This window comes from Podarcis raffonei, chromosome 5 (genome assembly GCF_027172205.1).
Source record: "Podarcis raffonei isolate rPodRaf1 chromosome 5, rPodRaf1.pri, whole genome shotgun sequence".
NCBI lineage: Eukaryota > Metazoa > Chordata > Lepidosauria > Squamata > Lacertidae > Podarcis > Podarcis raffonei.
Genome location: NC_070606.1, coordinates 28,645,974 through 28,665,190, shown reverse-complemented (window position 1 = coordinate 28,665,190; position 19,217 = coordinate 28,645,974). Strand labels below are relative to the sequence as shown.

General features: G+C 40.9%; 1 protein-coding gene across 3 annotated transcripts in view; it reads right to left on the bottom strand.

Moving 5' to 3' along the window:
- ARID5B (AT-rich interaction domain 5B) overlaps nucleotides 1-19,217 on the bottom strand; it is a 179,790-nt gene that overhangs the window by 10,557 nt on the left and 150,016 nt on the right. For all 3 annotated transcript variants that reach the window (XM_053388363.1, XM_053388362.1, XM_053388364.1), the window contains one exon: nucleotides 2,299-2,497. In XM_053388363.1, coding sequence (XP_053244338.1) covers nucleotides 2,299-2,497 — 199 coding nt within the window. The remainder of the gene's footprint in view (nucleotides 1-2,298; nucleotides 2,498-19,217) is intronic.

The following is a 19,217-nucleotide window of genomic DNA, read 5'->3' as shown; positions in this document are numbered from 1 at the left end:
ATTTGAAGTGGGGGGGGGGAGGTGTGATTCCACATTTGCCCCAGTGTGGGCAAGTCCTAAGTCCCCCTGAAAGCAATAAGTGGGTTGTGACTAACTTAAGTCTCAGGGATTGCCATGAGATTGGTTGCACTTAATTTGTGTGGGTTTTGTGCCCACTCTCTTTAATAACTTTCCATATTACCCCAACCAACATTAGCTACAAAAGACCTGCAAATGCCACTACTCCCCTCTCTCTTGCTTCCAAATTTGTCGGCTTACCAGCCCCCTGCCCCAAATCCCAAAATAATATTGCACCCCACAAACAAATATTTCTTATTTAAAAGATTTATACCCACTTTTCCCCACCACAAAGGAGTCGCTCTAAACGGCTTACAAATAAACTGCAAACATAAATGCAGCAATGATCCAATTCAGTTACCCAACCTAAAAGGCACAACAAAAGTGGGATAGTTTTTACATGCTGCTTTCATATGTGAGGGAAAGAGGAATTATATTTTTCAAACTTATGAAAAATGATTTGCTTAAAAGCCTTCTGAGGTCCCTCATACATTTGTGAGAATTTGATATCAAGAACATCCAACATTACTGACTGACGGGAGAAAAGAATTACACTGCTATGTTCTTGCAGTCGGAAGCCCACATAATTGCATTTTGTGTTGTGCACTTTCTACTCTCCATCTGAGAACTTGACCTGCGACTCACATAAAAAATAACTGCAGTTTAAGTCGCAGGAAATTTGAGATACTAAACAACAAAAGCAAGGAAGTTCAAAGTTTAGATTGACACTCCATCGCTGGCTTGTTACGTTGTGCTTAGCTTCTATTGCAGCACATATGGTATGTAACATAACTCGCTGATCCAAACTCCCTGCAATAAATAACAAGGCACAAAGGGATGAACAAGGAATGGAATGCTAGACTTAACTTGTATTTCCTTGCTTTTGGCAATTTCTGTTGCAATCTAGCAGTTGCTTAAACAGAGACTGCATGCCCTCTTTATGTGTATTTTAATAAAGATTGTGCCTTTTCAAAATATGTCTCAGTTTACAATTAATTTTTTTTTAAAGGAGCAGGGGTGGGTGAGGGAAATGCTCCAAAGACGCTATTGCAAAGACTGTGGTTGTATAAAAAATATATTCTAACCCAGGCTTTGGAGGTCAAGTCCATGGAAATAACAGAAAAGGAGAACCAATTTTAAAGACGCTAAAGAGTTTTGGCCCAAACAGGCCTTCCAAAGTGGCTTTTCTACAAAAAATAGGACAACAATGAGCAAGTCTTGCTTAAAACATAACCCAGTTCCCTCATTATCACCTTCCTTAAAGAAAACTCTAAACACTTTGTATTTTGCCATGTGGTTGGTTATGGTAGAAATATCCCTGAGTAAGGCCTATTTGGGCCAAGGTGCACTGGACAATAATAAAAAGCGCATTACTCTCAAGTGTCTTTGAGCCTGGTTCTCTTCTTGTCATTTCCATTGGATACTTCCTGGTTCTTCTGTGTGGAAGGCATGGGAAGCCGTAAGACATTACCAGCCACATGGCGCACACACCCCACAACTGCCCATGTACCACATGTACTGACGACCTTTCCAGAGGTGGCATCTCTGTTATCACTTACATGCCCTCCATAATCACACAAGTCAAATCACCATCAGTTATACTTCAGTCCTTCTGAGTAAACTAAGGACCTTTCCCCCTACATTATTCTTAACGTTAAGATGTTTGAAATGAATAAAGTATGTACAGTGGTACCTCGGGTTAAGTACTTAATTCGTTCCAGAGGTCCGTTCTTAACCTGAAACTGTTCTTAACCTGAAGCACCACTTTAGCTAATGGGGCCTCCTGCTGCCGGAGCACGATTTCTGTTCTCATCCTGAAGCAAAGTTCTTAACCCGAGGTACTATTTCTGGGTTAGCAGGGTCTGTAACCTGAAGCGTATGTAACCTGAAGCGTATGTGATCCGAGGTACCACTGTACGTACAACATCAGAATTCTTAGCTGCATATTACGAGAGACCTGGGGAATACCAACCCGGGTTCTGCAGAAAGGGGACTTCTGAGCCCACAAGGGACACATAATGGATTCTGTGCACACTGGAACACATAGGTATACACTCTCGTGTCTTTTTAGGCCCTGAAGACGCCATGTCAGTAAAAAGTGACATGTGGCCCAGCCCCAAAAGAGGATTTGTTTGCGTGAGCCCTGGTTCAAAAGATGATTTCTGGACATTATGCGATCAAAGCAGCACCTGCAGAATGAAAAAGTTAATGAAAAGAAGAAAGCGGGGAAAGGAAACTAACCTCGGGTGCATCCTGGGGTTTCTGTGCATTGTCTTTTTCTTTCTTGCTCTTTTGGTGTTCATTTCTGATGCGTTTTGTTCCAGACAATTTTATCTTACTTTCCCCCTCCTGGGCGACATTATCTTGTTTTCGAGGTTTCACAGGAGGCAGTGGCTTATCTTCTTCTCCTTTAATAAATCTCTCATACGGCAGGATTAATCTAAAGAACGAATAATTGATCAGTTCTAGAAGTTCTCACCCAAAAGACCAAAATAAAATAAAAGAAATGGCTGTAAGAAGTTCATTGTGAAAAACTGTTTTCTGAAAGAAAGAAAGAAAAAAACCACTCAAAACTAGAAGTCAAAGATGTGCAGTTGGATTTGGAAGCCCTTTCTCCTAACTGCTGCTGAATCAAATTATTTCCTCTGTCTTTCACACATTTTGCAACCACAAAGCTGAGTTTGCCAACCTCTCAGATGATACACACTTTCCTAAACATCTGTAATATTCACACTTTACGTGTTTAGGTATACAATATGTGTAAACCTAAAAAATGGGATGGCTCTGATTCACTTCAATTTATTTGTGGCCAAGTCCTATTGAAACTTACAGGTTAGCTGATACTAAATTAGGTCACATAAGTTCAATTTAGTCTGCACTCCAATTCACACTTTCCTGGAAGTCGGTCTTATTAAAGTTACTTCTGAGTACACACCTATAGGATTGCAGTGTTAGCCATAAGCAACTTTAGCTGGATCAGGTCCAACAAGTGACAACAAGCAGAACATTTTTAAAAAAATCCATTGAGATAAATGAGATTATGAAGCCAAATGGAGTCGCTGGAGATGAGCTGCATATCTCCCCCACTACTTTAAATTGATTTTAATGGAAATACTTTGTATTTAGTTCTTTGGCCTGTTTAAACAGCAACCGACTTGAGTTACAGAACTTCCCGACAGCAGTGCTATATATACCCTGGAAGTACAGAAAATAGCAAATAATCCCAACTGTACATAAACTGGAACCTCAGAGTGGACTGCGACATGAACAGGTCTTAAGGAACCTCACATGGGTCAGCTCAGGTCTTGGGTCTGAAGTCCTTAAATCAGCCTCCAAAACAGTGCAGACTAGACATGCTAGCTCCCTTCCAACCACTGCCTCTAGATATCCTTTGCCTTCTCCCCTCTGCAATCCCCGGAGGGCTTTCCCATAACTATTTGGATTCTCAGCGCTACCTGCATAGTCAGAAGCTAGAGGAGCAGAGTGCAATGGGAAGGGCTGAAGACAAAACTCAGCCCAAGAGGGTTGCACATATAATCTAAGAAGCTGGGGAAGAGGGATGTGGCCCCTCCACCACCAAACATCAGCTTTTCTGGACTGTATCATCTTGTATCCTGTATCCTGTGGGCAAGATACGGTTTCATCAGAAGATGGAACAATCTTCTCCAAGCTGTTTTTCCCTCCATATGTTGTTGGACTACAGCTCCTATCATGCCTGGCCCCTGGGCATGACTGTGGCTGATGGGAACTGTAGTCCAACTGGTATAGAAACCTTGTACTAGCATAGATTTCCTCCTCTTCTTTTTTAGGGGAATATCATAAGGGCCCATTTTGTGAGCAAGAAGATTCCTCTTTCTCTAGGGAAAGGGGGAAAAGGGCAAGCAGTGTCTACCAGGTGGCAGTTAGCACAGTGGGCAGGAACAAAAACGATTTTAAGAGACAATTAGAGAATTTTAATTACAGAGTTTTTTCTTTCAAACCATGGAAAAATTGCTTGGGGGAGGAGACAGAGATGCTTCAATCTGATTCCCACCCCCCCTCTTGAAATGAGGGTAAATAAGCAGTGTTATTAAAAAGAATGGGTTGGCTTACCCATTCAGCTCCAGTGATTAAAGTTCTTATAATGCATTAAACATGATTAATGAATGACTCATAGCAGGAATAATGCAAGACTCTGACTTTTAAAAATATGAACTTTAGTATGGCAAACATTTTTTTTTAAAAAAACCCCAACAATAGGTATCTGTTGAAGAAAATGGACGTTGCTTTTTAAACAGCATTAATCTGTTCAAATATCAGACTTCTTTAATTATAGCTTAATCTAAGAGTTCAAGATAGAAAACTCTTTTTGTTCAGGCACAGATTTTTTTTGTTATTCCAGAATCAGCTCCAAGCCATCCAGTTTTAATTTAGATGTTCAAACACAGTTTGGCTTCAAGAGAGCCGGGATTAGCTTGCTTGTGATGATAGTATTTCACATTTTAATAAAATACAACATAAATTATGTTAAAAAGTAAACCTAATTTATGCCATATTAGAAACAAAATTCATGAACTGAGCATGCTCTGACATGGGTATGTGCAGAGAGGCGTGAATAATACTTTTGAGCCCTGAATTTGGCAGCTGGCCAGTAATGAAGCTAAAGCAATGCCCAAGGGGAATGCAGGTCCTCAGATCCCATTACAAACTGAGTTTAAACATGTTACAGCTGCTAAAACTGAAAACAGCTCTCTCGATGCAGGCTTAGCAAAATAATACGGACTTTGCCAAATACTTGCTTCCCACTGTAACATTACGGTTAATGTTTATGTAATAAAAAAAGAAGCATAACAAGGCAGAATAAAAAAAAGGGGGGGGAGAAAGAAATACAATCTTGTTCATACTTGAGGCTGCTAAATTTCATTTGTAACAAGCACAAAATATTCAAGGCACCCTTGAACATCTTTTCCCGTGCCTGGGACTTGAAGCAAGAGGAGGCGAGGTTGGGTTTCATCCAGAGCAATATTTATATCTTTTTCTGCCATGTGTTAAATATTTAAAGAATCAGATTTAACCAAAATACTTGGTTGGTTTTTTTTTGGTGGCAATAGTTGTTAACACTGCAGAAAGGATTGTTTGACTTTGTTTGGTTGCCATGGGAACAGGCAGCCCATTTGAAATCTACATATTTCGTCGGTAAATGTTTCAAAAGCTGCTCATAGCTTTAAAATTAGAGGATGATACTCCGCCACCACTAGGCCTTTTAAATAAAATATTCTGTGTGATTATCCCGGCGGTTAAAGCAGAAACGGGACAAAGGCCAACCCTGATAAGATTAATCACTGTTAGCACTCTTTCTGAGAAACCCTTTTGTGTCAGTTTTAAATTTGACCACCAAAAAGACAACAGCATCCTGCCTCTTTGTTGCCATATAAATCCCTGGAACTCATTAGGTCAGAGGATAATTAGGAGTCATGGCTGATGAGAGTTCAACGTTACAGGAGGACGGGCCTGCTGTTTCCATTTTTGTGATTTTGTTTTTTTCACTGAGCTCAGCAGTTGGCAGAGGCTACTGTGGCAAAAATACATTTCACATAGCTGGTCAAATGCCTAGCGCCAACAGCAGGAAATTTGGAATTAAATGTTTCTTGTATCTGGAGAGAGGCATGACTAAGGTAAAAATTGAATCAAAACACAAGGACGGCTTGTTCTACTTGCATCAGCTCCCCACCCCTGGACAGAAAATTCTAATGCAATGCTATTTCTCTACAGTAACAAGGTGGGGTTGTTGGTTTTCGGGTTTTTTAAGCAAAGTAGGCATAGAGCTTAGGAGGATTAAAATGAAGCCTAACGCTATGAACAATTGCAAGTTGACAGAGAGGTTTCCATTTGCTAGAATTTTCACTCTGTGGTCCCCCCACCCTTCCTTGCCTTCAGTTGCCCTGTCACGGTACAACACAATTACCCGCAGGATGTGATCTTATCATTTGATTATTAGAAGCTGTTATAGTACAAGGGAAATAAAGCTGGTGGAACATTCAAACCTTCAGCTAACATACTATTAGAACATCTCTCTCTCTCTCTCTCTCTCTCTCTCTCTCTCTCTCTCTCACACACACACACACACACACACACACACACACATTGTATTTAGTCAACTGTATTTCGTCAACTGCAGGTCAATATTCTCCAAATCAGGCAGAATATGATTCTCTGCTTTAAAACTTCCCCCACAGAATGCAACACGCTTGAAATGAGCAGCTCAATTTTGTGCTAAATAGCTGTCGCTTAGGAGATTTAAATTAATCTTGGTGCAAGATAAAAGAAGGTGTTTTGCAAACATTAACAGAAAAAATGAACCACAATCCGTATAAACCCTCATGTACAAAAAAAAATATTAGACTTTGAAAGAGTTTTCAGTGTCAGATGTTGGGAGAAGAGTTCCTGTATTCGTAAGAAGCAATCTTGCCGGAAAGCCTAAGAATGGGGATGTGGGTTTAACCATCGCTGTTGTTGTTGTTACGCATAAGAATATCATCAATATGCATTCTGCTTTGCGGAGTTTCATAAGCAAAAAGAAGAAGAAAAAGGCAGATTTCTGCCCTCAAGGAGATTACAGTCTAAATTTTGACGAAGAGTAAGACTACAGAGGAAATGCAGAAGAAGGGAGTACACAGCAAGAGGAGGGCATTTACTTCCACGTAACCCAGAGTTTGGGTTTGCAGGGTGGGGGTGGAACATGCCTTTATTATGAACGCAATGCCTACATTCAGATTAATAAAATGCATTATTTATAGGATAATTAACATAACGAGAATGTGTAAGCAGTAGCGTATTAAAGAACAATCCTTCTGCAGGCAGCAGATTTCTGAACAGCACGGGGCTATTTTTTCCACTGGAATAATACAAGAATAACATTTTCCAGCCCAGAGCAGAAACAGTAGGGAAGTCTTTGCCATCAACTGAGCTTCTGATTAAATTCAATGACTATGAAAAGCAAGATTATCCTTTTTAAAAAAATAAATAAAGGCAACTTAAAAATCAATACGAGCTGGATGAACAAATCAGTGTTTTATTAATCCTGACACAGAGATACATTACATTTAATTGTGGGTACTCCCCCCCCCCTTTCAGCGGGGGTGGGGGGAGGAGAAAGATTTTGCTTGGCTAAATGTTGAATTAAATACTAGTGCCTAGTATTCTGAGTTTTTTGCTTTCAGCATCCTCTGATGTAATGAAAAATTCAATGTACTTCTCCACAGCAGAAGTCAGAGGTCATCAAATCTATTACAGTAATGTAAGTAATCTGGCTTTCTGCCAGCCTTTAAAAAAAAGGGGGGGAGAACCATGGAGGCAGATAATTTTATATTTACAAATTCTAAAATCCTCTGGGGATTTTGTCTCATCTCCAACAAAAGGCAGAAACTTCACATTAGAAAAATGTATTTTACAGCATGTCAAACATGTCTTCATCATTAGTATTTCATAAAAGGCATTAACTACACAACTCTTATCCTTCATTAGCCAACATTCTTCTCCTGCGCCATGGGAAAATTGCAACTCAAAATCTTATGTGTGTGTGTGTGTGTGTGTGTTTTTAAAAATATATTAAAGTGATAAGTACTAATGTTTCATATACTGATTAATTCTTATGCCAAGCAACTACTCTTTTAAGTCCAACTCTATTGCGCAGGAAATAGTGGACTGCATCTATTTATAGTAATAAAAATAAAAGGGGTTAGAAGAATAACTCTTGAGGGGGGGAGCATGAAAGGAAAGGAAATCTGTAGTCAAGGCTGCCAGCTCCATATTTAACTCTTCATTGTGACCTCATTCTTATGCTATGGGAGTGGCGTTCTTCTCGCTTGACTCTGGCCTCACCCCTTGCTTCTCTGAGTAAGGTAAAAATATAGGAAACACACAGGAAGAACAAGCTCATGTTGGGAGAACTGCTGTCAATCACAGCAGCCAATATTGAGCAAAACGGACAAGTGATCAACGCTGGCATGGCCAAAGGCAACTTCCTATGCCAAGGCAATAGCACCCATTTCAACCTCTGACACTGTAATCCTGCCCCCCAACCCCGCAACCATCCCTGCCTCTCCTACATGGTTCCTACATTCTTCCGTTACTGGAACTGGATGGGATCCTAAGTTCTTATCATAGAATCATAGAGCTGGAAGGGGCTACAAGGATCATCTAGTCCAACCCCCTGCAGTGTAGGAATCTTTCACCCAACGTGGGGCTCTGTGATTAAGAGTCTCACGCTCTACCCATTTGCGCTATTATGAGATATTGCAGGAAAGACTTAGGGCTCATCCTAAAATCAGGGAGCTATCATGGCCCTGGTTCAGCAAAGGCATGAGGCCAAAAGCCTGCAGCCAGCTTTTGTGTGAACTCTGGCATCCCTGTTGGTTTGAGGAGGGCCATTGCTCCCGCCTGTGTATCGGATGATTGACATTGTTTTTCTTATAGCTCCAGCTGTGTCTCTTAGAGTAGTTCTATTGACTTTAGCAAAGTTCACTCTCAGATAGCTTGGGCTCAAGGATCATGGGTAAAATGAGTATAAGGATCATGGGTAAAATGGGTATTTTACGAGTCAGTCTTTTCTGATTCCTTCTTTTGCTGCCTATGATTGCTGCTGAAAACCTCTTCTCTGTGCATGTGATCCAAACAGTGAGTATACCTCTCCAAGGTTAATGTGCAAATGGCCCATGCGTCCGTGCTTAGACCAATGGACACATCAGAGACTTAAAAATTAGCCTCAAGGACCCAGTTTGTTTTCCATCGACAATGAATGGCTTTCTTAAGTGATTCAGATCTAAGGGAATACATAATCATCTTTCACGGGAATGATTCAATTGTCACAACATCCTTTTCTTACAGTGACAATAGTTTAAATTGATTAAAAGCGGGGGGTGCTAGGAAAATGGCAGAAATTATAGCTTACCAATCCTTGCTGCGGGGGACGCGGGTGGCGCTGTGGGTAAAACCTCAGCGCCTAGGACTTGCCGATTGCATGGTCGGCGGTTCGAATCCCCGCGGCGGGGTGAGCTCCCGTCTTTCGGTCCCAGCTCCTGCCCACCTAGCAGTTCGAAAGCACCCTTAAGTGCAAGTAGATAAATAGGTACCGCTTTATAGCGGGAAGGTAAACGGTGTTTCCGTGTGCTGCTCTGGTGCCGGTTCGCCAGAGCAGCTTCGTCACGCTGGCCACGGGACCCAAAAGTGTCTGCGGACAGCGCTGGCTCCCGGCCTCTTAAGTGAGATGAGCGCACAACCCTAGAGTCTGTCAAGACTGGCCCGTACGGGCAGGGGTACCTTTACCTTTACCTTTAATCCTTGCTGCAGAATAGCCAAGATGTAGCACACTCTTATCATTAAAGGAATATTGATAGCAATGTAAGAAATGTAGCCCCCCAAAATCTCTCAAACCAATATTCGAATTCCAGGTGAATCCTGTCTTTGCTAGGTTTCCTTGGTCAAGATTTCCTCAGTCAGGTCTCTAGAGGAATTTCCACACAAATGAGCTTAAAGCCCACACAAATGAGCTTATCTCCCACAAGCTGTGGGGCAGGATCCATTCTAGTCACAACTAATCCAATTGGGCTTGCATGACAGCTACAGGGGTTACATCCATTTTTGTGTCGTAACAGCGAAGTAACTCTAAACTCCCACAACAACAGAAATACCTCTTTACTTAGAAACTCCCTGCTATGCTTTCTGTTTGTCAGTTATGGTCTGGAGTGGTGTGTGGAAGCAATCTAAATCTAAATCTCAGTCTCAAGTTACTTGCTTGCAGAACCAGGTCAGCAACAACCTACTTCTTAGGGTTACTGAATTAGAAAAAAATATATATCTTCGGTCTCTAGAAAATACAACACAACAAAGAAACAAAAGTTTACAACAGCCTATATGGAACTCGCCAGATATTCCAGAGGTTTTTTTTTTGGGGGGGGGAACAAGAGTTAAAAAGACAACGGTACTAATATGGGTACACCGATTCATCATTAGCTTCCTCTGAAGCACTTTGAAGAGGCCATTTTCACAAACAAGCTGTGCAGAGCGAAATAGTGGGGGCGGGCAATTCCTTTTCAGAGGTGAAGTTGCATGATTCTATAAAACAGCAGTACAAGCAGGAAAACGAAACCTGCCTGGTAACCACTGCCCTTTCATGAGTCTTTCTACGATAAAAACAAGTTAGTGAAGATCACTACAGTGATGGGGACTCTAAGATGATCAAGAAGAATGGTGATGATTAAGAACAGATCAATAATACTGGCACCTCCATATGTGTGAATGTTCTGTCTAGGACAGTTTTTCGTAAAGGAGGTTTGCAGCGATAGATGTTGGCCTTTCTTTAGAGCTTCATATTAGTTCCAGCCACTGACCTGAAAGTATACTACTATTTTAAAGACATTCTATCTTCACAGTACTGCATGAGCTCAAGGGAAGTGCCATTCCATACTGAATCAGGAAAGTAGTAGAATGCATTCGTAAACCTACTATTTATAGCTTGCAGCTTGAATCAGGGTAGCACACATTGCAACTGCAAGCCATAACATCAGGAGCAGGTTGATGGGGGTACACACTAACATGGATACTGAATTACTCATGTTCAGTAGGACATGCTAACAGATGGCACATGATATCTCTCCTAATATGCTTCTAACACAGGGGGGTGCCAATCAAAGCTAAGCATTTTTCACTCCCCTTGATTTTGATGGGAATATTTATTGATGCACTTAACTTTCGCACAGAACTTCGACACAGAAAGTATACCTCCATCTGCACTATATGTATAAAGCAGTATCATGCCACTTCCCCCAAAGACTCCTGGGTACTGAGGGTTGTTAGGCCACCTATGCACCTCACAGTTCTACAATCCCCATAGTTCCCTGGGAAAGGGGACTGAGCGCAAAAAAACACTGGGAACTGTAGCTCTGTGGGGAGAACAGGGGTCTCCTAAACACCCTTAACAGACTACAGTTCCCAGAATTCTTTGGGGGAAGTCATGACTATTTAAAGTGGGATAGCTGTGGTCTAAACCACAGAGCCTAGGGCTTGCCGATCAGAAGGTTGGCGGTTTGAATCCCTGCGATGGGGTGAGCTCCCATTGCTCGGTCCCTGCTCCTGCCCACATAGCTGTTCGAAAGCACGTCAAAGTGCAAGTAGCTCAATAGGTACCGCTCCAGCAGGAAGGTAAATGATGTTTCCGTGTGCTGCTCTGGTTTGCCAGAAGCGGCTTGGTCATACTGGCCACATGACCCGGAAGCTGTACACCGGCTCCCTTGGCCAGTAAAGCAAGATGAGCGCTGCAACCCTAGAGTCGTTCGAGACTGGACCTAATGGCCAGGGGTCCCTTTACTTTTACCTAACACTGCTTTACATGTATAGTGCAGATGAAGGCTATGCGGCATCCATACATGTGTAATTTGATGCATGAAGATCAATCATTATTTTTCAAGTTTGGCTCATCTGCTATTAGCCTTACTTTTGTCAGACTACAGATAAGAGGCCCAGTGTGTGTACGCACACCATGCCTGATCCTGCCGTCCTACCACACATAAAGGGTGTTTATCGAAGGTATGCATGACTAGGACTTTCATACGTAACACGTTTGCATTGTGGCTGCTTAAGTTAGCAAACTGAAGCAAGCCCCCCTCCCCCCACCCAGCTGCGACCTTTCCTGCTGTGGCTGCAGCAGAGAAGAGGTTGAATACCATATACTGAAGACTGTATTTGCAAAATTTTCCTGCTCAGAACTTCAATATGGCTCCCAAAGCACAACCTAACTTAACATTCTGAAGGTGTGCTATTTGTTTTAAATTCCCCGATTGTGCGCGTATATAAATAAGTTTCTTCATTCACAAGGAGAACTTGTACTGATCTGTAGCTCAAATCAAACACATACATTACTGGCAAAACCAACCACAGCTTTGCTTTGTTCGCAAACAATGCTACCTCATTCCTTGCAGAAAGCTCTCTTTATTCCTTTAATCGGGGACTTGTACTGAAACCCAGTAGGGAAGGTTGCCAAGTACCTCACATACGACCAAAAAATGGGAAGGCGGCATATATGGAAAAGAAAGTCACTAAAACCTCACCTAACACTGTCCTTGGGCTTCCATAGCTCCTGCCTGCATCCAGTTCTGATCCGAAGGCTATTTTCAGTTTCCCCACAATATTCAGACAAAGAAGCTAACGAGGAAAGCTTATTCTTGAGACTTAAGCTATGTAAACATTAGAGGCTTAAAAAGCAGCGAGGTTGTTTCACCCCTGTAGTGTTTCAGCACATTTTTATTTTGCTGTCCAAACCAGTGAGCGGGTGGGGATGTCTTCATCTGAAGTACATTACCTGATGTGTCTCGTCATGCCCACAACCCCACACCAGAGGTGCCACCTTCTGCAGAAGATTGAGGAGGGCCCTCTGAACATTTTGAAGGGGCCTGGCCCCTTCAGAAAATAGATCAGGGAGCCGCCGTGCCTCGGCCCCCAGGAGCAGGCACCCTTGTATTCCACAAAGCTGTCATCTGCACATGTGCAATGACTTTCTCAAAGTACACACCTCTGTTCAACTGTGCTTTAAGTTTTCAAATTGGAAGCTGGTTTGAAGGGGAAAGTATTTCTTCAATAAGCTACAGGATACCTATGCATCGTGCCTCAAGTGGCTTCAAACACAAGTGGCGGGAGAATATTGGAGCACAAACCACCAGAAGGCTCCTCCATTTTAAAACAACACACTTTGTGCATCTCTTGATAATGGCTTTCAGGTAGTTTTCAAAACTACAAAACAAGTTGTGAACAAGTATTGCAAACACACATAAGACATTTTGACTAGAGAATTAAGAATCTGCTTTAAGGAGCAAACAATGGCATTCTTCTGTCACTAGATACTTTAATTTTAATATTTTTAGTTTAGAGGGGAGGGGGGGGAGAGAAACATGCTTTCAGACTTTTCAATAGTTCTTTTGTTAAAGCATCCATTACTCACATAATTGAAAAGATGTTTGTTCAGTGGCATGCTTGAGAGTACAGTTATTTAATCTTAATGATAAAGCCCCGAGGACAGAAATATAAGTAGAAACCCTCTTGTTATTTATCAAAGAAGGAAAAAATGCCAAGGCAAATAATTGATTCTCAAACTCTCGCTTGGTGGAAAACTCACAATGAAATTCACAAATTGCAAAGGTTTTCTTAGAGACAGTTAGAGGCCCTGCTGCCAAAAGTCAGTTCAAGTACTACTACAGGCCTGAGGTGATCAATAATTATTATTTTAGTTAATAAGATTTTAAGTTACATTTGGGTCTGTACAAACGGACCATTATGGGAACGGTGGAGGTTTCCTTCATTTGCAAACTGGTCTTCTGACACAAAATGAGCTGCTGTTTGTATAGGTTTATCAATATGGCGACATTTGAATGAGGATCAACTGTCCACTTACTCTTCACACACCCACACCCCTCAAAAATCCCTGAAGCAGCTTTGAAGCTGTTTTTAAATATTTATGTTTGTTTAAAAGGGGACCGATGAATATATAAATGGATAAATATACATATGGCTCTTTAAAAAATAAAAAAGTCAAGCATGTGGAGACGAGCAAGACTGGCTGATCTAGCATCTGATTTGCAAGTATATCATGCAGACTGTGAAACGGGAGAAGCCCATATTGTAAGGGAAGAAATCTGTTGCATATTCTCCTGTTATATTATGCCTTTATTCACTCTTATTTAATATATGACCGTCATGTACCACAGACGGCAGTCCTGTTGTACCAAAATGGCTTTATGTCTCTGAACTTTACTTCTGTTTTGTTATTCCCAATGGCCAATACAAATCAATTTAGGCAGCAGTCTTATTCTCATTTGCTGGGGCGTAAGTCCCATTAACCTCAGCGAGGCTTACTTCTGAGCAAATTTACTTCCAAGAAGAAACACAGGAGAGTGGGGGAGAGAATTGCTCTAGCAAAAGAAAAATCTTTTATTTGGTGCTTTCTTGCTTTCTTTTTGGTTAAACAAAGAACTAGCTGAAGTTTCCAGTATGGAACAAGACCTGGTTAATTTTTGCCTCGGGATGTTTTCAACAACCTGAACCCCAAACCTCCTATTAATTACAACCTTTAGTGAAGGGAACTAAAATATTTTTTAGATAGATGGTATAATAGGTTTTTCTATTGCCCCTCTGGACAGGATGTTAGTGCTTACAGAAGCTCCTGAAATGTACACACTTTTACAAAGTTCTCTCTAAATACTTTAAGCAAAGAAAAGAAAAACAAATAACATTTGGGTTGGACTATTGGACTCTCTTGTGTATGAAATTTCCTCACAGCATATGTATATGTCTTTACAGCTGTTTCAGGAACCTGCTTCCAATGCCTTATTTTGACCTAACTTGGTTTTCTGAGTAAAAATAGATTTCGCTTTTCATATTATCAGGATGGGGATATTGGAATATGAGATGTGGTTTTTCCCCTCATGAAATAATCTTACAGGCACTTCAGCTGGACATTTTTTTGTTCCGTAAAAACAAGCATTTGAACTGTTCAGATACATTACAAATGACTGATTTAAGACCAAGACAGGATCCATAGTTTTTAAGGAGCACGAAGACCCAGCAGCCGTAAGGCTGCAGAAAGGCCTCTGACTTGTTCTCTAAAGTATCAGGTTACATTTTAAAATATAATAAACCTCTTGCTGTTATGGCTGTGGAATGAGGCCTTTTAAACCAAGGAATCAGTGTAACCAATAAAAAGGACCATCTGTCTGAGAATGCAGGGAGTCTGTAACAATAGCTTTAAGGTGTCAAGTGCCCCATTCATTTCTATAGACTCTAATCCAGATGCCTATGATATTTTAAATGTCAACATTGTTAACTGACATCGCTGCTTATTAGAGCATGTAAGAAAGGAAAATAACCATCCCAATGTGAATGACTCTTCCAACTTGTCCCAAAGTGGAAGAAATTTCACAAAGCACTAGAGGAGATGAGAGGAAGAGAATTTTGATAGCATGGAAAGAGATAATATTCAAAGCTACCAGTTTCTCTCTCTCTCTCTCTTTCTTTCTCTCTCGCTCTCCCCCCCTCCCTTATGGGATGGATGGATGGGCTGCATGAGATGAAAAATACTTTATTGTCCTGTAAAAAAAAAAAGACTTAGCAGAGCTTGTGTTTCCCAAGTTTGGGGGATTGAAGTATAGTGAAGAAACAGGAAAGAAAGGTTGTCTAAATTTAGACAAATAAGATAATGTATTAACCATCAACTAAGAACACCCACCCACACCCAGAAGTCATCTTAAAACTTTACTGTGGAAAAATTGAATGCAGACATCCAAGAAATTCTCTTATGAAATTATAGGAGAAACCAAGGCTAACCAGGCTCCTTTATGAGTTCGGGTTAGAAAATACATCAGACCGACAGAACCAAGACTTCATGCTCTTTGCTGACATGGACTTTTTTTTAAAGAGAGCTGAAATTGTATTTTTTTTTAAAAAAAGTGTTGTCTAGAAACAAACAAACAAAAACAAACAAACAATAAAGTTTCAAAAAACACTCCTCAGAATTGGGGTCTGCAAATTATTATTGCTATTAGAATTTGTATACAGCTCTATACTCGCATGTTCTCTGAATATTGTAATGCTTATCAAATATCTGATATTTGTATTTTATGTCCTATGGTATTTGATTTCTGTATAATACATTTGAGTCTGAGATTTTATTTCAATCTTTCAAATTTGACAGATGGTGTTGGACAGCTTTTGCTAGTTGGGATGCAATGGTATTTAGTATTTGATAACTGGCATGCAATGGTATTTTATATTGGTGTTTCACAGTTGTTATGCAATGGTGTTTGACACTATTTGATAGTTGGCATGCAATGGTATTTAGCATCTGACAGTATTTGACAGCTTCTGCTGATCAGTTTTCATTTCTGAGGCCTGCCAACTCAAATCAAGAGATGCCAAAGTCGAAACCACTTGTGTTTTGAGGGGAAACCATTCAAAATACAAACTGAAATTACAAGGGCAAACGCATGCTTTCAGAATTAGAATGGAAGAATTGGCAAATGTGAATATTTACAAATATTTGCTTCAGTTCTATATTTTTATTTACATGTCAATTACATCATCCATACACACACCTAAACATTTTTCACTGAAAGCAAGCTTCTCGCAAGGTATTCCAGATGGTGGAACTAAAGACTCCTAATGCCATCCATTGACATCCAACCCCTACAATCTACATGCACCGTATACCTAAGCTCTTTTTTCTTCCTTCCTACTCACATGGTCACCACAGAGTCTTACATATTATTTCTTAGAGGCCAGTCCATCTTGAGTTCACAATGGGGCTTATTCTTAAATTATACAACTGCCACCACAATTTACTAAATCAGCGACATACAATTTTGAATTGATTCAGCCAGTTTAGTTATTTAGCTATTGTTTAGGTAAAGGTAAAGGGACCCCTGACCATTAAGTCCAGTCACAGACGACTCTGGGGTTGCGGCGCTCATCTCGCTTTACTGGCCGAGGGAGCTGGCATTTGTCCGCAGACAGGTCACGTGGCCAGCATGACTAAGCCGCTTCTGGCGAACCAGAGCAGCGCACGGAAACACCGTTTACCTTCCCGCCGGAGCGGTACCTATTTATCTACTTGCACTTTGACGTGCTTTCGAACTGCTAGGTTGGCAGGAGCTGGGACTGAGCAACGGGAGCTCACCCAGTCGTGGGGATTTGAACCGCCAACCTTCTGATTGGCAGGCCCTAGGCTCTGTGGTTTAGACCACAGCGCCACCTATGACCCTTAGTTATTGTTTAGTTATTGACAGTTTTGGTTATAGAATTAAAATAAAATTGAAAGCCCAAGTAAAACAACAGATTAGACATTCATTCTTGACCAAAACTATTCAATCTTTAGCATGACACTCTAAATGTTGCTAAAGTATTGGACAGAGGGAGGGGCAACCACAAGTGGCAAAGCATCAACTTGAGAGCTCTGTTAAATATAGGAAGACCACCTGATGCTCAATTCAGTATACCGTAATTCAAAATCGGTCGTCAGTTGTATTACCTAGGAGGTAGAAGAGTCACAGAGTTTAGCCCTCAAGTTAAAGTTGTAACATCTGTGACAGTGTTAGATCTGTTTGTTGCAGCTTTTGTTGCCTTACTTATCTGCAATATGTAAAAATTCTCATTTTGACATGTAAATAAGTGCCCTATTGCTCTACCTGGATTTTAAATGTATTTGTTTGGGACAAGGAAAACACACATACACACAAACATTCTGATTCCACAACTGACATGATAGGGTTGAATACATTACATTTAAATATTTGGATTAATGAGGTAGTGAACACAACTTGGGCCAATCACTGTCTGACAACCTAACCTACCTCCATTGGGTCATTGTGAGGATAACATGGAGAAGGAGAGAACCACGTACGCCACTTTGAGCTCCTTGAAGGAAATGGTGGGATATAAATGTAATTCAAAAAATATGTGGAACCATGGAAACACGTGAAGGGAAAGATCTAACAGCCCTCTGGTTCTGCTGCATGCGTGGATTGTTGTGATTTCACACTTCAGCAAGTTCAAATGTGCAACCTATCACTTGCGTGTGATTTACTCCTTGCTTAAATGCTGGCTATTGTACGATGATGCCATGGGTTTTGTACAATAGATGTCACAACATTATGGAGTATATGCATGGCAGGTTTCAGTTCTGCTGTGAAGTATCCTAACAATTTTGACACTGCTGTCTCTGAATATAAAAAATGGTCAGTAACAGACAGAAAGCAGACATTTGGAATTCAAGTAGTCCAAGATACCCTGATTACTAAGACATCTTAAAACACAACATTTTTATGACTAAAGTTTGACACTGGGACACAAAGTCTGCAATGTCCTATACAGAATGTTGTTGTAGAAGATATGCCTGTCCCTTTAAGGGTGGGTGGGGAACTGACAGGAAATAAAGATCAGAGCAGGGAGCTTCAAGTGAGAATATAGCTGTCATAAGGCCCAAATTGCAAGTTACATTAAATGTGTAGTATGGTGTTACATGCTTCTTTTTTCAGTGTTAAACAGCAACTCTGTGTATGATCAAGAATGAGATTGCAGAGCATGAAGAGAGCAGTTTAACCTGATGAAATTCCTCTCCCATAGCTGATATTTGGCCCTGAAAAGAAGCTATCATTTGCACCAACAGCAGTTTTTAGGGGTTAGGGAGAAGGGTTTTCATTGGGACCACAGTGCAGGGAGAAAGGGTTAAAACTACCCCATGTGCTGCAGCCCTGATCTCTTCTGACAGTTGCTCTTCAAAGTTGAAAGAAGTGTGCATGGCTAAACTACATTTTTGTTCTCAATGGGAGATAACTCTGTGAGTTTCTCCAACCAGAAATTGAGGGGCGGCAGGCTATTGGGTGTCTGCTGCCAGGAAAATGGCTCAAATGGATTTTGAGTTTCGCCTTTCATACATTTTAACTATCCTAGGATAGGAAAAGAAAGAGAATCTAATATGTGGGTGTGCCTATGTTGTAGAGGGGTGTGTGTGTGTGTGTGTGTTTGTTTACTAGCTTTCCTTAAACCATTCTTGAGCTTTGGCATCTCTAGTAGTAATCTCAATACTCTCTGTCAGGTGGAGTTACAACTTTTCAGATTTACTTCTCTGGAAGGGAATACACAATCAGTGAAGGGTGTGAGGAGTGGACCTTCCTGAACAGTCAATTTATAGAAGAAGACATAACCTTAATGTGTAGTCCGTTTCCTTTTTAATCACATTTTGTTTAGGAAATGTGATATCACAAACACATCATGGTGTGTGTGTGTGTGTGTGTGTGTGTGTGTGTGTTCCCTAACAAAAACCACAACTTCCTGCTCATTTACAGCATCATTGTCTATTTACTTAGGGAAACTAAAATCATCCATTGAGTATTTTGCGCAGGGGTGAAAAACAAACCAACCCCTGACTCACTTTCACTGGCATTGAGTGAAAACTGCATCTGATCTGATATCAATATCCTTAGAACACATTGCAAAGAACACTGTTCTATGAGAAAACTGACCATTTTCAATGATTTCTAAATCCCAGATGACCTAACATAGAAATGCAGGATCCTGACTGCGCACAAATCAGAAATCCAGGTTTGTGTTGCTGCAGTACTAAAGCCAGCCCATACTGTCTT